This window comes from Terrapene carolina, unplaced genomic scaffold, assembly GCF_002925995.2.
Source record: "Terrapene carolina triunguis isolate 2854851 unplaced genomic scaffold, T_m_triunguis-2.0 Scaffold67, whole genome shotgun sequence".
NCBI lineage: Eukaryota > Metazoa > Chordata > Testudines > Emydidae > Terrapene > Terrapene triunguis.
The window spans coordinates 44,898,724-44,923,432 of record NW_020664418.1 but is presented as its reverse complement, the minus strand read 5'-3'; the positions used below and the strand labels follow the sequence as shown (position 1 = coordinate 44,923,432).

Genomic DNA, 24,709 nt, shown 5'->3' with positions numbered 1-24,709 from the left:
AAGAGAGGCCATGAGTGGGGTAGGAAGGGTGATCAGTGTGGATACTGAATGAATTCAAGTTAAAGGAGGGGGAGACTGAGATGAGAGAGAAACGAGGGAGCCAGGCATCAAAGCCAGAGAAGGAAGAAAAGGAGCCAAGAGCCCATGTATGTTAGGAGAGGGGAGAGATGAGTTGGATGGAGTGGACTTCAGAGAAGGAAAAAGTTGGTGGGAGGGAGGAGAAAGTATGGAAAAGACCAGGAGGATGTCAACATGTGGAGGAGATCCACCTCTCGGGGTGGGAGAGAAGCTCACCAAAGGACTGGGCAACCCCTGGAGCAGAGTCGGAGGGAGATTGCCAAGTTTCAGTGAGAAGGAGGAGGAAGCAGGGGGTGGATCACAAACTGAAATAAGCTATTTGGAAATGGGTCTTTAGTTCTGTATGGAGTGGGAGGGAAGGAACCAGAGAGCAGAGGGATGGGAAGAAGATTAGTAGGGAGAGAGCTCCTGAGGGTGGCTGAAGGTAAGGAAGCGGGCATAGGAGGAGTGCTTGTGTAGAACGTGTACTGCCAGAGGAGGGGGTGCAGACAAGAATGAGTGAGCCGAGGCAATCAAGAGAGGTGCTATGGCTGCAGTGAAAGGAGGAAAGAAGGCAGCAGGACTTGTGGGAGCAGAATGGAAGGTGGTGGGGGGAGTGGAACAGGACCGGGGAAGGGTAAAGTAAATAAAGAACATGGACAACATCTGGAAGACGTGGTGAGAACGAAAAGGCAATGGTGCAGAGTGGGAGGGAATTTGTTGTTATTTTAGATTTGCCTGTCATCCACTAGAGTATATGGACCTGACCCCAGGCAGTGCTTTCATTAACTTCAGTGAGCATTGAATCAGGCCCTGCCCCTTCTGGACAGTGCATTGTAGCTTTCAGTGCTTAAGATACTGCCTCGCACTTAAACAATAAGAAGTCTGGATTTGTGTCCTCCAGGTTTGTGCTTTTTTGGGGGGGTGTTCATATTCTCCTTATGATGAACACCAGGCATGATGCAGTGTTTGTTTCTTTCAAGTTCAAATGTACCATTGTGCATTTGAAAGACTCGATAGTGTGACACTGATTGTGTCAGAACTTTCAATTGTAGGAATACTATCCTGTCAGCTGATTAGTATCGGGACACACCACATTAATAATCCTGAATATTTTCTAAATGCCTGTCTTTGTTTAGCTTTTTGGTTTTTAAAGGTACCTATTTTACATAGTAGAAGGTTGTATAATCTCATGAATTTGAATTTGGGCAAAACATTTTCTCTTTTCACCTGCTAAGTGGTTGTGTTCAGGAATCATAAAGGCAATCAACAATAGATCCTGGGATCCTTTACCGTGACGAATGTACGCTGCCTGGTGTTAGCAGACCACAAAGTCTGCTGCTAAACCCAACAAGCAGCACCTTTGTAGCGTTCGTTGCCTGGTCTTAAGCAGCAAACCCTGTGGTTGGTGAGTCTGTGTCCTATTTAGTCTTAGCCCCCCAGCCCTTTCCCTGATTAGCATTGATGATTAATAGCTTGGAGTAGCTTCACTATCTCTCCTAGCATCTGGGAAACTTCAGTCATATCTGCTCTCCTCTAAGTTCCTGTACCAGCTTTTCCAGTCTTGTCACATAATTTAACCTTCCTAGTTCTCTGATCATTCTGTAGTCTGCTGGATCTGTTCTGTCTCTGCCCGTAGGCAGTCTAGCAAGACCCTTAGAGAAGCCATGGCTTCCTGCCCCTACTTATGCAACCCCTGCATTCTATATGCTTTCTCACTATGTTAAAAGCTAAGGAAAGGCTCTCTTACCTACCCTTCCCCCAAACTTTGGTTTGGATAAAATCTCACCTATCCCTGGAGTCTGGTTTTTGCTTTGCAAAAGAGTAGCTCAACTGAGATTTTTGTAAAGCCATTCTAGTTTTTGTGGAAAGGGGACAAAATCCTAGCTGTTTGTCTGTACTTTCCCCAGAGTTTGGTGGCCCAGATGCAATGGACCCTGGTTCCAAACAGCGCCTGGCTTTGGGTTGGGAAACCCAACCAATTAGGTTAAGGCAAATCAAAACCTGGCCTCCTTTGCCAAACCTATTAAAAGTACAAGGTGAAAATGTTTTAACAGAACATCTCAAGAAGTCTAAGAAATAGATCTGTAAAATGAGCATCACTTTGGTATTCTCTGGCTGCGTGTGTGCTTCATGCTTAAATTACTTAAGGATTCAGTAGAGCCAGTCTGAAATTCCTCAACCGATCAGTCCTGATTTTCCTGTCTTTGCAGCAGGTCGTTAAAACTTGACCGGACAGGCCAAAGATGAAGGTCTTTCATTGGAAGTGGTGGATGAGCTTCCCTAATAGAATGTGTCTAATTTCTAGGATTCAAGGGAACTTTCCAGCTTCCCAAAGTATATTTCATTGGGAGATCATGCTCTGCAAAGGCCCTGAAGTCAATGGCAAAGCTCTTATTCCTGTCACTGGGAAGTAGGATTGGACTTCAGGGAAGTGGAGGTCTTTTCACAGTGGTTCAGCAGAGCATGGTGCATTCAACTGAACTTAATTCCAAACTAAACACACAGTCTGTTTGGTTGGCTCTGTTTGGAACTAGAAGAAAAGAATGGTGAACACAGCTCTTTGAGCAAGCAGGAGACTGCCACTGGGCATGCTTTCAAGATTCATGCAAGAGCCAGCCCCAAATCAAGGCATCTTGCACTTACCTGCAATGGGAGCAGGTTTGGGACTACTGTCGGGGAAAACACTATGTGAGTTTTATGCAAACAAAAAAAGTTGACTTTCCTTGGAATCCATGAATCAGATTCTGATCTCAATTATCAGAGCCGTGTTAGTCTGGATCTGTAAAAAGCAACAAAGAGTCCTGTGGTACCTTATAGACTAACAGATGTATTGGAACATAAGCTTTCGTGGATGAATACGTGGGTGGTGCGTCTGACAAAGTGGGTATTCACCCACGAAAGCTTATGCTCCAATACATCTGTTAGTCAATAAGGTGCCACCAGGGCCAGCTTTAGGCTGATTCCTCCGATTCCCCAGAATCGGGCCCCGCACCTAAGAGGGCCCTGCGCCTTAGGCGCCTTTTAATTTTTTTTACTCACCCAGCGGTGGTCTGGGTCTTCAGCGGCATTTCGGTGGCGGAGGGTCCTTCAGTGCCGCGGAAAACCCGGAGTGAGTGAAGGACCCCCCGGCGCCGAAGTGCCACTGAAGACCTGGACCGCCGTCGGGTATTCGAATCGGACCCGCAGTTCCTAAAGCCGGCCGTGGGTGCCACAGGACACTCTGTTGCTTTATTCAGATCTCAGTTCCTCTGGTGTAAATCCAGATAAACTCCATAAACTCTAGAGTGCAAGTACTCTAGATTTATGCCGCTGTAACTAACTTGAACAAAAGTCAGTGGGATATATCCAGGTTTACACTTGTGTGACCTGCGACCAGAATCTGGCTCTAAAAATTGCCGTTCAGTAGCACATTTATGTTAGAGCTGCAGGTTGGATGGCAGCCTGAAACAGGCTTGTTGTGAAAGCCGCTTAACCAAAACACAAGTGCAGCCAGAAAATAGCAGGCGTGGGGGAGTGCCCTGACTAGAGCAGCTGGGTTTTGTGGCACTGGAGCAGGGTTTGCCAACCTCTCTGAAATGCTGGCATTTGACAACTACCAAGTACTTGCTCTACTATATTTAGGGTTGAAACAATTTCCAGTGTTTAAAGCGGGTGTTTGAAATTGGTGCTCGTGGAAAGTGCCAGATTTGCAGCCGTGGGGAGTGAAGTCCTCTGTCTGTCTGCAGAATGCATACAGCATAAGCATTAACAGCGCAAGCTTCCCAGCTACTGCTCTGGCAATGTGCCTTAAACCTGACCTGGACTGTCGGTTCAGACTTAGGGTATGTCAACACTGCAATCCAAGGTGGGATTGCATCTTGGGTAGGGCTGCACTAGCTTTCCCTGCACCGGCGTGGCTAACAATAGCTGTGTAGCTGTGTCAGCATGAGCTGTAAGAGCACGCGGGGAACCCTGGGTATGTATTTGTGTTGCTAGGATTGCAGTGTAGAAAATCCCATAGCCTGCCCTATTGGAACGCCCAGCAAGCTTCTCCCACCACTCCCACCTGGGACACCCAGAACAGGGAGTACAAGTGGGGGAAGAAGCAAGTGACCCCAGCACTGCTACAGGTAACGAATGGGGCATGTCTGGATGGGATCATGGCCCTGTGCCAGCTTGTGGCCGCAGGGAAGCGAAAGGGGAACAAGTGCAGCAACACCTTCCTAACAAGTGTAACGAGAAATGCTACATGCGCCCCTCCCTGCCCTCAAAGAGTCCTGGAGGCAAGGGGGCTGGCTAAGGTGCAGGGTGTGCCCCTTTCCCCCGAGCATCTCACAGCCTTCAAAGCCACCATTCAGTCTTTACTGGGCAAAAATCACCCAACGTGGCTGGCAACAACAACTAAAGCAGTCAAAATACCGACTTGAAGTAGACAGAGGATCACCATTCCTGGTGATGGGTGGTGAACAAGGCACAGGGTGTGGACTGTGTGGTGCAACAGGGGGCACACACAGAAAAACCAGGCTAGGCAGGGTCCTGGGACCATGCTTACAAAATAAATTGGGCTCTAGTATTAAAATATAAGGCTATAATGGAGGTTTTCTGGGAGCAGCTGTTGCGCATCAGTGGAAGTGCTTGGAGAGAGAGTTGGTGAGCGAAGGTGGATGGGGATAACTGGGGGCAGCTGAGGTGAATTGTATGTATTCATAAGCTTGATGAAAGGAAAAATAAAGTGTCAAGGGGGCAATGGGATAGATCACTTGATGATTACCTGTTCTGTTCATTCCCTCTGGGGCACCTGGCACTGGCCACTGTCAGAAGATGCTGGGCTAGATGGACCTTTGGTCTGACCCAGTATGGCCGTGCTTATGTGGACTTAGAGGGAGGAGTTTTCAAAATTCCACTGGATTTAGGAAGGTGGTATCTGGCATAACTGAAACAGACATGGAGTAGGCAGTGGTTGCAGGGTGTTTTTATTACAGAGGGGGGCAAACTACAGCCCGCGGGACCATCCTGCCCGGCCCCTGAGCTCCCGGCCGGGGAGGCTAGCTCACGGCCCCTCCCCCACTGTCTCTCCCTCCCCCGCAGAGTCACGCGGGCAGCGCTCTGGGCAGCGGAGCTGTGCGCTCCTGCCCAGCAGAGTAGCAGCGTGTCTGGCTCCGGCCGGCGTGGCAGCCAGACATGCTGCTCTGCATGCTCTGCTCGGCATGGTAAGTGGGCCGGGGGCTTGTATAAGGGGCGGTGGGCCCCGGGGGGCAGTCAGGGGAGAGGGAGCAGGGGGCAGTTGAATGGGGCAGAGGTTCAAGGGGGGGCGGTCAGGGTACAGGGATCAGGGGGGGTTGGATAGGCATGGGGTCACAGGGGGCCTGTCAGGGGCAGAGGTGTGGATGGGGTCGGGGCACTCAGGGGACTGGGAGCAGGGGGGTTGGATAGAGGGTGGGGTCCCAAGGGGCTGTTAGGGGCGGGAGTCCCAGGGCAGTTAGGGGACAAGGAGCGGGGGGGTTGGATGGGTCAGGAGTCCTGAGGGGGGCAGTCAGGGGGTGGGAAGTGGGAGGGTGCCAGGCTGTTTGGGGAGGCACAGCCTTCCCTACCCTGCCCTCCATCCAGTTTTGCAACCCCAATGTGGCCCTCGGGCCAAAAAGTTTGCCCACCCCTGTTTTATTAGGATACCAAAAAACAATCAAATGGTAAATGTAAGGGATAAAACTACTAGGCAGTCCAGCACTCCAGACGGACCATGCTGTTGTGCTGAGCTGAGATCAGAGACCAAGTCCTGACTCTCAGGCCAAGGTAGTGCCTTGAGCAACTTCTTGGTGGAAGAGACGGTTCTGCCACTCTCAAGGGTCTACCCTCCCCCTCCCCACCAAAGCACAGAGTAATATTAATATGTTCCTAATGGACTTGCATCTAGCATTACTTGCCTGGTGGAAGGGTCCTGTGTGGGGAGAAAAGAGGAATCTCAGAGGACCTCCCTCGTCTAGCATAGGAAAAGTTGCATGCATATTTGTTTGGCATCATGAGGCACTTCCTAGCAGAATGGGAGGGTCTGCATTTTGTTTGAATTGTGGTGCAGAAGTGGAGAACTGTGCCACAGGGATATGCCCCCGAATCCCATTCATAGAGGCATTCTGCATGCTCCCATGGATTCGGGTTTATTGAGGAGGAGAAGAAGCAGGGCCTGTGAATCTCCTGCTGCATGGATCCACCTGTCATTGCTGTGAAGCCGGGAGACAGGAGCTGTGAGGGCTACAGCAGAAGCCTTCATGCTGTAGTAGAAAGTTCAGGGGCTCTATTCTGCTGCTGCACAGTCTGGCTGGGACTGGATGAATCCTTCGCCTTCCCAGTGCTGCAGAAGCCCCCTCAATCGTACTCTGCCGCTCATGTTTGGTATCTGTATGTGTGTACAATTTAAACTTAAGGGCCTGATCCAAAGCCCAGTGAAGTGAATGGAAGGATTTCCGTTCACATCAGTGGGTTGTGGCTGAGACCCTAAGGCCCTAATTCAGCAAAGCACTTAAGCATGTGCTTTGGGGGGAGGGATAGCTCAGTGGTTTGAGCATTGGCCTGCTAAACCCAGGGTTGTGAGTTCAGTCCTTGAGGGGGCCCATTTAGGGATCTGGGGGCAAAAACAAAACAAAAAAAAACACAGTCAGGGACAATACTTGGTCCTGCTAGTGAAGGCAGGGGACTGGACTCAACTCAATGACCTTTCAAGGTCCCTTCCAGTTCTATGAGATATATATATTTATTTTTATTTTTAAATGCTTTGCTGAAAAGGAATGAATTGCTGCATCTGGTCCTAAAACAGTAAAGTTATTAAATACTACAGTAGCAGTAGTATTGGCGCACAGTACTGGACGGAGGAGATTTTAACATCCCAAGAATCCAGTATAAAGATATATGCTGCCCTCAATATTTCAATATGTCGGGTGTATAAATCCATGCTGCATCACAGCATGGGGGGAACTTTGGTGCTCCGTCCATTGTTACATCAGACTGGTCTCTTTTTATGTGCATTGTAAACTCTGACAGCTTTTGAGAGTTTGCAATTTAGTCTGTTTAAAAAAAAAAACATTCAGGAAAATGACTATATAATGGTCTGTAAACCTCTGTGTCTGAACTAAAATATCAGGTTTTAAAGCTCTGCTTCATTATCATGGCACCTGCTAGCTGTAGTTAAGAGTCTGTTAACAGTCCCATTATAAATCCCTCCTTCTAGGGGTTTATAATTCAGCAATAAAAATTTGCTGTGGGCCAAAACTCAGCATACAAGGTCTCTGCCCAGGAACAACATGATTACCCCCTCTCCCACCACCTTTAATTTATACATATAAATATATACCGACACCATCCATGCAGTAGACTTTTATAATCCCCTTTTGGTATTTAAAAATATTCAATGAGTGAGTTATTAATGTTTCAGTACTGACTACTGTGTATGGCCAGTAACTTCATTAAAAGTATCTGGATTACCGCAGCTCCATATGACACAGTCCTGTGACACACAAGTTGTTTCACAGGTCTGCTGGAAGGCTCTAGAAGAGACCGCTCTCTTTTAAGAAAGCATCTAAAAATGGACGCACAATAAATTGACTTTTTGCGGTTGAGTAAAAATGCATCTCCGAAATGGACTAAGGTCTGAATCTGTTTGCGTGGATGTGCTAGGCTGCGTGTCAAAGCCAGTGCAGTAGAAGCTGCGTGTGAGTGCAAAGTTAAGAGCTAGGTGGTATCCTCTGCACTGAACAATCCTTTACTCACAGTTGTATAGAGTAAAAATGGGTTGGGTATGAAGGGCGAATGGGCCTGTCTGAGGAGACATGAGCTCACATGCAATCTTCAGCATGCAAATGATGGGTTAAACTCTTAGCATTCAATCCTGCACACACTGAAGACTGGTTTCAGAGTAGCAGCCGTGTTAGTCTGTATCCGCAAAAGGAACAGGAGTACTTGTGGCACCTTAGAGACTAACAAATTTATTTGAGCATAAGCTTTCGTGGGCTAAAACACTGAAGACTGCAAACCATCCCAATGGGGAGGAAGTACCACACTTTAGGTAGAGTTGGTTGAAATTTTCCCAACAGAGCACTTTTCCATCTGAAAATGCTGATTCAATTAAATAGATACATTTGCTGTCGACTCTGGTGAAATTTTGTACAGAAACAATGCATTTTGACATTATTATGAATAATATTGGGGAAAATACCCTTTATTTTATCAAAACAATGTTCAATTAACCCAAAACAAAATTTCCCCAAACTTTTAATTTAGTGGGAAATTCTGATTTTGGGGTGGGGGGCATTTCCTTCTCTTTTGGAATGAAGGCAAATTTCAAAATGGCAGAATTTTCCACAAAACAAAATAGCCGGTTTCTGCACAGCTCTATTTTATGGGGCTGCTCTCTGTAAATATGATGTTTGGCACTATGGATAGCTCTGTTTGCAGAATTAGGACCCAGGAGTCTTTTGCAACCAGTCTACTAAGCAGGAGTGACTTGACAACCAAACATTAGCAGCCTCACCAATACAAAATTGGGCTCCCTTTTGCTTTTTAATCCCTTTTTATCTTGCACTTAATTTAGACAAGCAGTACTCTACACAAGTGTTGTGCAAGCCCATCTTGTGTATTTATACACTAGACTATAAATGTGGGTCCAGCAGATCTGATTGATTATTAACTAAGCTATTGTAAATTGAAATGAGCCAGCACAGAGAAAAAATTGCAGTCAGCAAGGTCTCTTCCCAAAGGGACACATCTTATTTTGAATTATTAATAAGCAAACATAAGTGGAAAAGGAAACAGAAAATGCCCCAGCCTGAGGCATCATTCTAGTTCTGTAATCCTGAACATGGAGCCCAGCTTCCCCAAATGCTTTCTGCTATCTCTGTTTTCCAAACATCTGAGCATCTGTGCAGGACAGAGAGATGCTAGGCTGAAGTTAACCCCTTGCTTACCTTAAACAAGGAGTTGCTCCTGCAGCTGTTTCATATAGACAGCCCGTCAGATTCTCAATTGGTATAAATCAGCATAGAGTCATTGAAGTCATGGAATGACGCCAATTTACACCTTAATTTTTCATTTGCCATTATTTTTTATTAATCCTAACTACATACTTTGAACAATAATTCTCAATATATTATTTGCTATTGATATACATGTGGTTTCTCTTCAATGTCAGGACAAATCTGAAATTCTTCTTCTACCCGCTTAGCATGGCATATGTATTAAAGACACTCAACAGCTGGTTCTGGTGGGAGACCTTGTGGATACCTGCCAATTGCACATGGGCAGATCTTGAAGACCACGATGGCATTGTCTTTCCAAAGCCATATCAATTATATGCTACGATACCATACGCTTTTGTGATGCTGATGGTCCGATTCTTGATAGAAAGGTAAGAAACTTGTATGTAATTTTACTTTGTTTCCTCCCCTCAGCTCCAAGGATATTAGCAAACTAAAATGTGTTTAGTTCTGTATGTGAATTCTTTCAGAAAGATGGGTTTGGCCAATGGTTACACTAGAAAGGTATAATACAGGAAACACAGCAGGTGATAAAGGTAGAGTAAGTTTATAGGAATTTTGCCATTATGAAGGTCATGTGACTCTCCACCACCTGCAGTTTCACAGTTTGAATCCTGCAGCTCTGTTCACAAAAGTGGGAAGTGATTGCTCCTGAAGGTATGTTTAGAGGCTGGAGTTTGAGAAGAGATCATCATTTCCTCCCCCCTCGATGTAACCAACCCCATAAAATAGTCTGATGCCCTTTACTTACCTCACACTGGTCCAGCTCCTCCTTCCTCTCCCTGAGTCTTCAGATCAGGTGTGTAGGATTGAGATATCCCATGTGCGCAAAATGTAGCAAATCTACACGTTCTGGAAGGGGTCAAAAAGTTCTGCGTGAGCATTTCATGCAGTTCTAGTGAAGATGATTTTTTTTAAAAAATCTGGCACCGAACATAGAACTGTTGCTGCAGTTGTGATCTTCCAGGACAGATTGTGGTTGGCCCCGTGAGGTTGAGGCATGAGCATGTTAAGCTTCGCAGTCCCCCCCACCCACCCCCTTTTTTTTTAACTTTATTCTTTTTGTTTAAAAAATGCTATTAGTATGGTTTTTATAACTATTTCAGGGAAGAATGGGGCTATTTGGACAAACTTACGACAAAACCAGATAAAATCACTTGTGTTCAGGATCAAAAATAATGTGGATTCTATGTTTATAACAATTCAGAGTCTTGCCCAATTGTGCCTTGCTTCATTGCCATTTTGAAACGGCTCATCTGCTCAATTAGCCATCCAGCTGGCCAGCAGTGTATCTGCTTTTGAACATGGAAGACGCTGACCACTGTTCTGAACTCACTTTAAGCAGGACACCAGCAGGGGTGAGAGGGCTTATTCCAAAGAGACCTACCTAACTAGGTCAGCCATGCCAGCAGCACATTCCGCAGCTGTGGGAGGTGGAGCAGAAAACAGCTGCTTCTGCCCTCCATTGCTGCGTGAGATGCTGTGCCATTTGTCAGTCAAACCAGACACCTCTCAGAGAACGTCAATTGGCTGATGGTGACCCTCCTAATAAGCAAGGTGCCTTATTGACTGGAAGGTGCTGAGACAGTTTTGGAAGGGAATAGATCCCCTTCCTCCCCCTGACCTGGGTAAGCAGTACTCCCCAGCAGCTCGCTCTCCTCCTCAGACTCCTGTGATGAGAGCTCCCCTCTCTATTTAGGCTGCTTTGACTATTGCATAACATCTCTCCACTAGCAGCCCAGCCTGCCTCTGAAAAATGTAGGGGTGGAAGAACCAAGAACTTTCCTTTGCAATGTACAGCATTTCAGGACCATGTTTAATTAAAAACCATCCAGGATAATGCTGTTTTCTGCTGAACCAGGCTTCTGCTGTATGGATACCATTGGTTTTTTTTAAGGCAGCTCTGCTGAAGATGCTCATGAATGTTCTACGTCTCCTATGACCGATGAACCAGGTTTCAGATTTAATTTCTTAGCATCCTCGAGGGCCAGCTGAATGCCATTAACCATTGTGCATTTTGAGAGAGCTTTTCTGTTGTGTCTTTTTCAGATATATTGCCATACCTCTAGCAAAAGCTTTAGGTATAAAGAACGTAACACGAGTGAAGCCGCAGCCAAATGCTGTTTTAGAGAATTATTTCCGAAAATGCACAAAACATCCATCCCAAGTAAGGATTCTAATTCTTTTAAGGTGCTTTGGGGATGGAAAATCCCAACTCTTAATGTTTCAATCAGCTATCCACAGTGACATCATGCATCCAAGGGATGGATTCCAGCGGATCGGCGCATGATGTAATTCACTTGGATTTGTTTTACTACCCTGCTGGCAGGGTATACAGCATCCAAAATATAAAATAAAAACATAATAACATGGTGTCATTTCTTGGCATGTTATTCTAGGTCAGATTGTTAATGTTACTTCTGGTGAAGATCAATAAGCCATCTCTAACTCCACTTGGAGAAAGCAGCAATGGACAGCTGTCAGTTAAAAACAATATTATGCTATACTTTAAAGGAATAAAATTGAAACAATAGGCTGGAAGCAGTCTGATTGACTCTTCTGTGTTTAGTCATAGGCTGCATGCGGGATCAAAATACCTTTGATAATGTGTGGTCGGTTTTGAAACCAAAACAAGAGCAATTAAAATAAAACTCCAGCATTTTGAAAACGCAGAAAATGAATCAGTCTGTTCGTGGGAGGGACATACCGCAGCATGGACATTGTCTGAAAACACTCCCTTTCTTAACATGGCCAGTGGTATATACTTCCCATGCCTGAGAGAAAGGAGTAAGGCCTAGAACCACAAACTGAACTGGAGCTGCAAGGTTCTGTTCCTGGCTCTACCATAGCTCAGTGGTTTGAGCATTGGCCTGCTAAACCCAGGGTTGTGAGTTCAATCCTTGAGGGGGCCACTTAGGGATCTGGGGCAAAATCAGTACTTGGTCCTGCTAGTGAAGGCAGGGGGCTGGACTCGATGACCTTTCAAGGTCCCTTCCAGTTCTAGGAGATGGGATATCTCCATTAATTTTTTTTTTTTTAGCCCGGTATGGCCAAAGAGGGGCCTGCTAATGGGATCAGACCTAAATTGCACATGCACACTCCTCTACCTTGGGCAAGTAGCTAGACTTCTCTTCTTCACTTCCCCAACTGTACAACAAAGGTGACAATTAGGAATGTCATGAGGATTAATCTTTGAAGATAAGTGCCAAGTTTTAATTATTTTATCTCCATGCAACAGATGAGGAAATTGAGGCAGAGAAAGAGAGAGTGTCATACAACAACTTTTTGCAGCTGGGATCTCCTGTGACTCTCAGACCTGTGACTTAACCACAAGATCATCCTCCCTCACTTTATACAATAAATAATATAATAACCAGTTGTCATTGGCTAAAGCCATTTTGTGGCTTCTAGAGTGTAAATGAGTAACTTACATGTCACTGTACCAAATCCTCCCTGCTCAAATCTCTCATTCATAGCAGTAAATGCTGCAGTGATGAAAAACAAATGTTAACTTCCTGAATCCTCTGAGGCAAAAAGGAAGACAATTGTTCTACTTCTAGGCCTGTAAATTTCACATCTGCTTCATTTACATGCATGAGACCTAAGGAGCTTGCGTCATAAAACTGCACAATATGTCCATGGCGAGGGGCGAATCAGTGTCCTTTTTACAGAGAATAGCTGACAGATAACATGTCAATGATGAATGTTCAAGAATTAGATCCAAAAGCTATCAGGCAAATTGTAAATAGATCACATTAATGGTTTGGTTTTAAAAAAATTGACTGACCTGCCTATTTCGGGACGTTGTTCTTTAAAATACAAAGTCGGTGGAGCTGGTACCTGATGTAAATGTTACTTTTTGTCACTGACACACTTCTCTCCTTTTACAGTCTGAGATTCAAGGCCTGGCCAAAAAGTGTAACTGGACAGTTCGTTTGGTGGAAAAGTGGTTTAGGAGACGGCGAAATCTTGAGCTCCCAACGATGCTTCGGAAATTCCAGGAAGCTTGGTAGGAAGAGAAAACTACCTTTATTGTGGGCCTGCGTATTTCAAAAGGGGCTACTAATTTTGGGTGCCCAACTTGAGTTCCCCTTAAGTGGGCTCATTTACTGCAGCTGCATAGAGCTTTTTGGCCTCTAAGGTATGACAAGCAGAGCCCCTCTAACCATCCCCATTTTACAGATGGGGACACTGAGGCATAGGAAAGTGAAGGGACTTAACCAAGGCCCCACTGCAGGAAAATGGTAGAGCAGATAAAATGGTCCTTTTCATTTGCCTGGTGCCAGGGATTCCCAAGCCCATATTGTTTGGAATAGCCCAATTATTTTTGCTGTCTTGGCAGTTAATGAAAGAACCATCATAAGAATTAGCATTATAATGAGTGCTATGTAAAGTCCAAATCCTGCCTGCCATGTTCCACTAAATGGAGTGGGTTTCCAGGCAGGATTTAGGGAGACTTTTGAATCTTAAAAATAATGATATGGTAGAATACTGCATCTGTGTGACATTTCAGTAGAGAGTTATTTATGTAAAAAAAAAAAATCCCAATTCTGTAGGTCCTATGTTTCACAATGGATGGGATGAAAACGTATATGGTTGTGACGACAGTAAATTCTGGACTCCTCTCACTCATCTTACCGATGTGCTATTTAATATGTATATGTATGTGTTTTCACATGCATTCAGTGCCATTTAATATCAGTTCACTTAATAGATAATATTTTTATTATTGAATCTTTACTGAAATGTTTAGCAAATAGTATGTACCATAACACACACACAGGATAATTTAAAAAAAAATGAAGTTTTCTCTTTCTTATCAGGTGTTTTTTTTTTTTAAGTTTGCAAGCAAATGGATGTCCTCTGTTCATCCGTCTCCAGTTTGGTGGGCTGATATTTTACTTCAGCAGTTACTCTTCTTTCTTGAAGCAGCTTAGAATTTTTCCTGGCATCTCACTGAAGTCTTCTCTTTTGTTCTGCATTGTGCTAGATATTTGTTCATAAGATGCAGCTACAGCACTTGCTGTCAATGGAAGCTTGCGGAGAATAGGAACAAACTTTTGTTTGCAAAAAGTGTGGGCTGAAAGAGAAGGTCTTGTTAGTCCTTGTTCAAATGTGTATTTATGCTGCTATTGTGAAAGCCATTTTTGGGTTTAGGGGTGATATCAGGGAGCAGTAACAGCAGCCTGTGAATTAAGTGGCCAGTGACACAGAATGAATAAAGCAACAGAGGGTCCTGTGGCACCTTTAAGACTAACAGAAGTATTGGGAGCATAAGCTTTCGTGGGTAAGAACCTCACTTCTTCAGATGCAAGTAATGGAAATCTCCAGCCTTGCATCTGAAGAAGTGAGGTTCTTACCCACGAAAGCTTATGCTCCCAATACTTCTGTTAGTCTTAAAGGTGCCACAGGACCCTCTGTTGCTTTTTACAGATTCAGACTAACACGGCTACCCCTCTGATACTTGACAGAATGAATAGTGGACACTCATGGAGAACGGCTTCTGAACGTAAACTGAAATATGGTCTCATAAATCAGACATTAATAAATCATTTTGAATGATAAAAATGTTCATCAACAACAAAACCTGTGTGCACATAATTCCAAGATAGACAAAGCATTTAAGAGTGAGATTTTCAAAAGCAGCTAAGGGCTTGTCTACACTTTTACTGCCTTAACTATGCTAGCATAATTAAAGTGATCAAAACTCCTAGTGTGGATGCACATATACTAGTATAAAGTGCTCATAGCAGTATAGTTTATACTGGCTTGGGGGAACCAAAATAATCTATGCCTCTATTAGGCAGATTTATGGCTATATAACTGCATCCAAATCAGGGCTTTTACTGGCATAACTATTTTGGCAAAATGAATAATTATGCTGGCAAAATTTTACTAGTATAGATGAGTCTAAGTGATATAGGAGTATAAATCCCATTGTCTTTCATTAGAACCTGTGAGTGAGCTTTGCTTTGGGTCCTGGGATTTGTTCAAATTACAAATTCACAACGAAACACAGTTTCTGAAATGTTTAGCAAATAGTATGTACCATAACACACAGAAAGTCCTGCAAAGACTTACACATGAGCTGTCCCACTGAAGTCAGTGGGACTGCTCACGTGCATAAACACATGCATCAATCGTTGCAGGGTTAGAGTCTAAGAGCTCAATCCTGCAAGGTGCTGAACATTCTGGCCCTGATTCAGGAAAGCATTTAAGCACATGCTTAACTTTAAACACAGGAATAGGCCCATTGAAGTCAACAGAACTATTCACGTACTTAAAGTTAAGCACTTGCTTCACAGGATTAGGTATCTGCACCTTGCATGATCAGGCCTGCAATGGGCTGAAAACTGGGGGAGGGGGGAAATCTGCATGAACCCCTACAAACTGCATATGCTGGCTAATACGTTGATCCGCTCATTGGCTCCACCTGTGATGCTGGCTTTGAGCCAGGGCAGTGCAAGACAAGGTGGGGCTGCCTTTGTTCATACATGCTCGCCTAGATTACAGCTCTCTCATCTTGTCTCAGATGCTAATTTACATGAATTAGTGTTAGCAGAAGACTATAGGCATCGTCTCTGTATCTGTCTATGGATTAGTTCTAGTGTAGGCAGCTTCCTTGTCAGGGTTCTATCTTGTCTTGTCTTCTTCAGCATGTCAAATCTGCTTGGTCATTCTGCAACTCTGTTTCTTAACAGTATTATGAAACACTGTTAATTAAGAAAATGTTTTCACCAGATTTTGTGTCTCGTGTCTATCTCTACTCCCACTCTTGACACCTGAAATCAAGCAACATTTTCATGTTGGCGGGAGCCACTCCTTGGCCAGCAAGAGTTGCTTTGGGATAAGTTGGGGGTTGAGTCAGACCAATCCCTGAAGAAAAGGAAATTAGCGTAATGTATTGCATTTCCATCATCTTAAAAAATAGGCCTGGAATGCCCCCGCCCAATCCTTCACCCTTCCCAAATTCAGGACCATTACCTCCTACTCAGACTCCTGAGCTATTACACCAGTGCTGGGCTGGCTGGAATTTACAACATCTCTTTACTAGATTTGTAAGGAACAATATGGTTTTAGTTCACTTGTAAGCTTTGTTTGGAGATTTCAGTTCATGTTTTGCCCGGTTTGGATATAAGCCAAGTACCACATGACTGCCACCCAAAACCAAAAATCGGGCTCAGCGAAATGCTAGCTAACCTGGCCCAAGGGTCAACCAAAATCAGGCAGTGAGACATAAACTTGCTCAGTTTGCTACAGCTCTGCTGTTTTCTACCTTTTCTGTTAAGAGACCAATAGAAGTTAGTTTGATTGCGAACTAAAACAAGTTGGTAAGTGGTGCCCTCAATGCCCCATAGATTTTAGTAGTAGTTAATGGCGCTCACCACCTTGCAGAAGGTGGTTCTTAGGAGAAATAGGATTGTGAAAGTGTAATAGTGCAGGCCACCCCAGAAATAGTGCCATAGCTGACCTCTACCTTGATTTCCCCTCACCCGGGGTATAAAGAAGTCTAATCAGACCTTCAGGTACTAAAGACTTCCCCCTTTGGAGGGTCTCATTTATTAACAGAAAAAGCCAGCATAAAGTATAAGTAAAACCTTCATCCCCAGTGTTTTAGCTGGGAGACAGAGTCAGTCTTATTTTTTGTCCCACCTGAGTCCATTGCTTGCCTCTATCCAGGTCCTTTACCAGCAGGGTTCTCTTGACTCGGGTTCCTTTCCTGGAGTTCGATCTCTTGCCACTACCTGAGAAGAATCTTTCCCCAGAGCCAGAGGTCTATGGAGACCTGCCAACCACAGCTCTTCTCAGGAACAGCCTGTGGTTCCTGACAGACTGGCCTTCTGTTGTATCCACCACGCAAGGTATTAACAAACTTTAACAGAACTTTATTTACAGCAGAAGTCTCTTTTCCAAGTTGTAGCCTCCTCAACTCCTCCCCCCTCCTTCCTGTTTCCTGTCCTTTCAGACTCCCAACAGCCAGTGCTCCCAGTTCTAATAATACAAGCAGCATCTAAACACCACATTCCCTCCTCTCTTAAGAAACTTTCCAAATTAAAATAAACATTGTTGTTCTAACCCCAGGAACAAATATGAAACAAGACACTATACTGTTGGCAGGAATATTACACTGAAAACACTGTAGATACTACATAACATAGTCTTTAGTCCAGGCAGGTGGTCATCTGAGTCTGACAGGCCATCTCTCAAGCCCCGGTTCCAGTGCAATGTCTTGTTGTGTTGGTTCTACAGTGAAGTCATCCAATGCAGACTGGGTGTTGGCATAATCTCCTCTTGGTGCATAGGCAGGTGCGAGATAAGAAGCATTCCATACCCGCCCATCAGAAAGTCGATAGGTGTAAGGTCCCTTCTTCTCTATGATTTTAAGAGGAGCTGTGAATTTATGGTCCCCTTTGTGAAAGATTCCAGGTTTTCATATTCTAACAAAGGAACCACACTCAAACTTTGGTTCCTTAGCACCCCACCATTTGTCTTGAAAGCCTTAGACTTTGCTTGGTTCTGTTCAACTGTCTTTCTCTCAGCATTACTTAGTGTCCTTGAAGCAAATGCAACAGTCCTCTCTGTGTTGTCCTCATGAAGTTGTGTGAGGACAGCCCCAAGTCCATAATCAGAAGCATCAGTAGTTACAATTGTGGGCAATGCGGGACTGAATAATGCAAGTACTGGACTCTGTACAATCAAGTCTTTCACCCTTTCGAAACTAACTTGTGCATCCGTTGTCCACACTAAGGTTGAACTTCTCCGTAGTAATTCTCGTAACGGTTCAATGACAGAAGCATAATTGGGAATGAATTTTGCATATCAGGAGGTAAGACCCAAGAAGGAACATAAGGTTTGCAAATCTGTTGGAGGAGGAACATTTGAAATTGCCAGGATATGATCTGGATCAGGTTTTAGTCCAGCCTGTGAAATTGTATGCCCCAGAAAGGAGAGTTCGGTTTGTCTAAATTTGCATTTGGACCTATTGAGCTTGAGGCCTGCTTTGCTGATGCAGTTTAGTACAGACTGCAGGTTATTGTCATGCTCCTCAGTAGTATTTCCAAACACAATAATATCATCCAAATAGCACTGAACTCCATGTTGATTCTTCAGAATCAATGACATCATTTTTGGAAGGCACTTGGGGCTGATGCGAGACCATATGGAACACGTTTAAAACGAAATAGTCCCTCATGTGTAATAAATGCTGTGAGGTCTCTGTGATCTTCATGCAACATAACCTGGTGGTATGCGCTCTGCAAATCAAGAGTAGAAAACATCTTTGCTCCACGGAGTTCTGCAAATACTTCTTCTATGTGAGGAAGAGGATGGCTGTCAATCACAATAGCTTTATTTGGCTCCCTTAAGTCCACACAAAGGCGAATGTCTCCACCCTTCTTCTGCATCACTACTATAGGTGAAACCCATTCCGAGGAGTTAATCTCTTCAATAATGTCCTTTTGAACAAGTTTTCTAAGTTCCTCTGAAACAGCTTCCCTGACTGAAAATGGTAAGGGCCGTAATTTCTGTCGTACAGGCATCACATTATTCTGCATTTTAACTTTATGCAGAAACCCATAAGCACAGCCGAGTTTCTCCTCAACCTGGAGTTGGGTCCCAGCTGAAACTGGTGTGTGTACCGCAAGAGTGCTTTGCTGAGGAAGATCAATTTGTCCATTAACTACCCTGAGATTTAAAGTAGCTAATAAATCTCTGCCAAGGATAGCAGTGCCTTTGTGGACAACGTAGAACTCCGCAGTTACACAGCGATCTCCAAAAGTAACTATTGCTGGCAGGCAGCCATGTACTGGAATAAGGTTTTTCAAATAGCATACCAAGTGAAGTTTGGGTTCAGTAAGAGGCATATCTTTAAAGTAATGCAAATAGATGGAATCAGGTAGTATATATACTGCTGAGCCAGTGTCGAACATTAGCTGAACAGAGTGTGATTTGCCTGAGGGTATGGCAGAAACATTTACAGTGCACTTTATCTGTTCTGGAATATGTGCAGTAGTGATTTTGTCTACACTCAGCACAGTAATATCTGGTATTGTAACTGCATGCACCTGTTGATTGAACTGGCTACTGCGACATACTTTAGCAAAATACCCAATCTTTTTGCAATGGTTGCACTGAGCTACTTTTGCTGGACATCCTGTATAGTTTGCAAGATGTTGTGGGGATCCACAGCGAAAGCATGCTTTTACTGTATTTTGCATTTGCTGATTCAGTGGCTTTTCATTAGTTTTCCTTTTGCAATTGTTTGTCTGCAGTGATAGTGAACTTTTCTGCAAAGGAGTCACAGTCTGGACTGGGCCTCCTGTATCTTTGCTCATTATTTTGGCGTCAGCTGTAGCTGACTCAATCTGAGTAGCAATGGTTATTGCTTTTTTCTAGTGTAAGTTGTGGTTCTAGAAGTAAGCGTTCTCTTACACAAAGCATGGTTGTTTTCTCAGTGAGCTGGTCTCTAATCATCTCATCTGCCATATTCCCAAAGTCACACGTTGCAATCAGACTCCTCAGGGAGGCAATATACTGCATTATAGTCTTCCCCTGGTTTCTGCTCACGCTGGCGAAATCTGTAGCGATTAGCTACTACATTCACTTTTGGCACAAAAAAGTTCTTTAATGCAGTGAGTGCAGTCTCATATTTATCCGCTGCAAGGGGAAAAGTGTAAAATATACACTGCCCTTCTGCTCCAAGGCAGTGGATTAGCAGAGCACGCTTTCTTACTTCAGAAATCTCTGTAGCACTGATTGCAAGCAGATAAGTCTCAAACATACGGATCCAGGCAGTAAAAGCAATTGGAGGCTCACCTGGGCTTTGCAGAAAGGGTGCAGGTGGGTTCAGGGGCAGAAGATCCATCCTCGTCGCCAAAATGTTGTATCCACCATGCAAAGTATTAACAAACTTTAACAGAACTTTATTTACAGTGGAAGTCTCTTTTCCAAGCTGTAGCTGCACACCCTGTAACTCTCCCAGCCTCCTCAACTCCTCCCCCTCCTTCCTGTTTCCTGTCCTTTCAGACTCCCAACAGCCAGTGCTCCCAGTTCTAATAATACAAGCAGCATCTAAACACCACACCTTCCTGTCACTCTTTCGAGATCCCTTTACTGGGACCAGGCCTTCCTGGTGGCCTGCTAACTGTAGCTCTCCCTTAGGGATCTTCTCTCTCTAGGAGCATACCTTGTAGGTCCTTTCCCCAGTGAGCTCCCCTGACCAGCTTCCTGTCCCTGGGAACAAACATTTCCTCTGTGGGAGACTTCTCTCTAGGAGCACCTTCTCCATGAGAGTACCTACCATCCCTAACCCGAAATAACCTTTATACTAGGTCCAGATGTTCGTTTACTAACTAACCTTTAATTAGCTACCCGGGGCAGTCAGTTACCCCTTAGTTGGGTCTTCAGAAGGTAGCTCCAGGAAGACTGGGCCCTGATCCCCCTTAAAGGAACCAGTCGCCCCATGACAGGAAAAAGTTCTTATTCAAATGTGACTATCTGGCAGTAGGAGAGAGAGACTATGCAATGGCAAGTGTCGGGCAAACTTAACATAAGATGGTGCTACCAGCCTCGCCTATAACATACATACCGGTAAATCAAATTGCCATTTGCTATGGATGTTCATTGTCTTTCACACTGGAAAAATATTGATACATTCTGTAAAGGCCATCAGAAGAGAGGGGTTACTTTAGACAATCATAACAGAGAAATGTGCACATTCCTTAGCCATATTGTGGTTATGTAAATCCCTACACCTGGTTGTTAATAACGATTAGCCAATCCAAAAGAGAAATATTTGCATAATGGCGATTGAGAGATAATCATATGGTGATTGGTAGACACAACCAGGGAGAGTGCAGGGAGAGGATAAAGCTGTATATTTTATGTCTCAGTAATTGTTCAGTCTCCAGCCACACTGATTGGCTGCCACAATTCCATTTCTGCATAATGTCTATGCAGGAGCAATCAATGTTCTGATTTTCCTTTTTTTGTTTTTGTTTTGCAGCTGGCGATTTTCATTTTATCTCACATCATCCATTGCTGGATTTATATTTCTATATGATGTAAGTTAATTTGGAGGAAATTTTCAATTCTTATCACACTTTTAACAAAATAAGGGCATATTCCCAAGGCCTTTGCCGTCAGTGGACGATTTCCCATTGACTTCAATGGGCTTTGGATTCAGACCATAATGCTGTTTTATAAAGTATTATAATCTAAATTACAGTCTAGTCTTTCCACCCAGATTTTATTTACATTTAAACTTACTATTATTCTTTCTCAATAAAATGTAATTTTACATCTAACCAGCATTTTAAGGAAGAATTGCAAAAATTATTATTGTCGGGCAGTGTTGCGTTATTTAATAGATGGGTGGGTGATGGTTTTACAATGTACCTCGTGGATTTCATGTAACGTGGTCATATTTTCAAAATCAAAAACCAGGAGACTTTTGTTGTAACATTTTTTTAGAGTCACATTCAGACAAAAACCAAAAGGCCACTTTTTTTTTTAAATGTTCACCGTGGTTGCTATTGTCAATACTCAACATCAATATGTGTGTTCTTGTTGGAGCAGAGGATTTTTCCCTGTAAGCTAATGTTCTGAATGAGTTTCTCAGGAAACACTGAACAGATGTCATTAACATTCATTTTGAGTGAAAGAACTGCTTTGATGGTTTAGGTGCTCATTTGGCTTTTTTCTTCACTCCAAGCACTGTTCATCTTGCTGAGTGCTTGTTCCGCTGGAAAGATTGTGCCTGATAAAGACAGTACAAATTCTAATCGCTGTAGCAATGTATCTTGAACAAACTGTACTTATAAAAGAAATCCAATGTCTTGAATGATAAAATGGTAAAATGAAACATTTCAGGTGCCCCAAAAATCTCCCGAGACATTTGGGACATCATATGAAGAACTGGGACTGGCACGTGATTGCTTTAGAGTACAGTTGATAGAGAAAATGTAGTATGAGAATATAACTGGTAATCCTGCTTCAACCTAGAGTTACTTTTTAAATATTTCTGAGCTAAGATTGACTAACTGCTCATTCTTTGCATGGTTCTGTCTTTCCCCAGAAACCTTGGTTTTATGATATATGGCAAGTGTGGGTTGACTATCCATTTCAGGTGAGCTCTTCAGAACTGTTGCATTGATCAACATGGTATTTTTGTTGTTTTCCCCAGTGGAGGAAATGGCCCTTTCACAGTTTAGATAGATGCATAGACTTTTAATAATTATAAACTACTTCAGTTTCAGTTATCAGTTGTGTGAATACGTTACAATTTTAATTTGTAAATAATAATGATGGACTTGATTTATTTTCACTGGTTTGCAAGTAAATGCAGGTGCACTCTGCATCCGAAGACGTGGGCTGTAGCCCACGAAAGCTTATGCTCAAATAAATTTGTTAGGCTCTAAGGTGCCACAAGTACTCCTGTTCTTTTTGCGGATACAGACTAACACAGCTGCTACTCTGAAATCTGCATACAGAGAAGGCATACTAGAATCTGGAAGCGGAGCAGCTGAAGTAACTGGGAGTTTTGCCTGAATAAAGGCTGAAAGATTTGGCTCTCAGAATGTTTTGCTCCTTAATAAAGCTCAGAACATGATTTCAGTTTTCAAACTCAGATTAAGTAGAAGAGCAAAAGCCGTGTAAATAAGTCCATGGTATTTTGTACTCTGTTGCAGTGCATTGAAATGACTAGAGAAAAAATTGATATTTTCTTCCTTACAGTCCTTGCTATCATCCCAATATTGGTACTACATGGCCGAGATTAGTTTTTATTGGTCTCTGTTGTTTACCCTTGGTACTGACATCAAAAGGAAGGCAAGTATTTACAATTATTTGCAAGCAAAGTCTTTGATTCTCTTATGAATGACACTCTTCTGTTAAGAAAACACTGTGGCAGGTGCTGAAATAATCAGTGCTTGAACCTTCAAGTCAGTAGCTATTTGCTGAATATGATATGGCCAGGATGTCCCCAGCCATCCCTTTCCCCTATAACGAGTGGTGGGGGAAGGGGTGAGTGATATCTCACCCCAAAATAATCGGTCTGTGTAACCAGGAGTAAACCTCACCTCTGTAATATTCTCTGTGTCTGGGTAGGAGGCAGGGAGAAGGGGCCAGGAGTATCTCTCTCACCCCTGTAATAATTGTGTGTGTACTAAGAGGTATTCCTCGCCCCTGCAATAAACCAACATCACGGTTATACCAAATTCAACAAATGGGGTGGGGGTAGCGGGGGGGACTAAAGGCTTGGTCCTTCCACTCCCAAACCACAGGCTTCTACCACCTAAGCTGAAGAAGAATTCCCATACCTGGTAACAGTATCAGGTCATCTAGCCTCTCCATGGGGTCAGCCACTAGAGCAGGGTTTCTCAACCCATGAGTCGGGACCCAAAATTGGGTTGCCAGAATGTTTCAGAGAGTCACACAGCAGCTCCTGTACCACGGGGCTGGCGGGGCTCGCCTCCCTGCTCCAGACATTGCAGCCTCTGGGGTCCCAAATACCAATCAGGTTTAGCCCAGCCGGGAGTCCAGGTAGGCCAAATTTGAGTGATTGGCACTGTAACCCATGAGCCAGGTCATAACTCCACTCACACAAATTTGCTCCAGTCAGGACAGCGGGGCCAAACCTGAGTGATGCTGCAACTCCAGAGGTTGCGATGCCCAGATTGGAGAGCCAAGCCCAGCCAGGACAGGAGCTGCAGGAGATGCCACTGTGGGGTGAGTGCCAGGCAGGACCCAACCCCTCCAGTGGGCAGGATCTGTCCGAAACCACTTCAGGGCCTCCACCCCAGGCTATCAACATTTACAAATGGGTCCTGAGCCCAAAAAGGTTGAGAACCACTGACGAGAGGCCAGCATCGCTCTAGAACTTGTACACACAAAGCCAGTACGTTGCACGCTCTCTCTGCTTCCGTTGCAACCTCTCGTTTGGTTGTCTGCTAGTGCCTGCTGTGCTGTGTCAATTGTTAAATGTCTGCTTTGGAAAGCAGTGGTGTTTGCTTTAAGTTTTTGTTCTTTATTTTATTCGTAGGACTTTATGGCCCACGTCGTTCACCATTTGGCAGCCATTGTTTTGATGGCCTGTTCTTGGTGTGGCAATTACGTTCGTATTGGGACCTTAGTGATGATTGTACATGATACTGCAGACTTCTGGCTTGAGGTAAACCTCACAGTTAATTTTTATTGCTCAGGTTTTGTTCCGTGGCAGGTTTTTCCCCCTTTTTTCCTCCTTCCGTCCCCATTACAAAATGTTTTTATAGATTTGTAAGGCCAAGGGGACCATTAGATCACCTAGTCTGACCTCTTGTCATTGAATGACTTTGGGCAGTTGAAAACAGACAGGAAGAGAAGTCCTGTAGTTTGAAATTGGGGCTAGAATTTCAGCTGCGCACCTGGATTGTTCTTCTTTTGCACTTAAAATGAGACAAAATAGGCCAACCTGTGGGCGGTTTGTAGCGATAGGCAAATCTTAAGAGGTTTGGTCTGGATGAGCATCTGAGACGTTATCCAGACTCGCTTCACTTCTTAGGCATTTACCTCTGTGGCCTGACCCTTAACGCTCTCTGAGTGTGGCACTCCTGTTGAGTTCCACGAGATGAAACTTGCCCCTCTGCAGCGGGGCCAGCACAAAGTGGTGCTTA

At 44.1% G+C, this 24,709-nt stretch overlaps 1 protein-coding gene across 1 annotated transcript in view; it reads left to right on the top strand.

The window, feature by feature from the left end:
- Positions 1 to 712: 712 nt before the first annotated feature.
- CERS3 (ceramide synthase 3) overlaps positions 713 to 24,709 on the top strand; it is a 51,638-nt gene continuing 27,641 nt past the window's right edge. Inside the window, exons 1-8 of the mRNA XM_026648561.1 lie at positions 713 to 735; positions 9,215 to 9,430; positions 11,109 to 11,226; positions 12,950 to 13,068; positions 21,064 to 21,121; positions 22,135 to 22,185; positions 22,794 to 22,886; positions 24,100 to 24,228. Coding sequence (XP_026504346.1) covers positions 713 to 735; positions 9,215 to 9,430; positions 11,109 to 11,226; positions 12,950 to 13,068; positions 21,064 to 21,121; positions 22,135 to 22,185; positions 22,794 to 22,886; positions 24,100 to 24,228 — 807 coding nt within the window. The remainder of the gene's footprint in view (positions 736 to 9,214; positions 9,431 to 11,108; positions 11,227 to 12,949; positions 13,069 to 21,063; positions 21,122 to 22,134; positions 22,186 to 22,793; positions 22,887 to 24,099; positions 24,229 to 24,709) is intronic.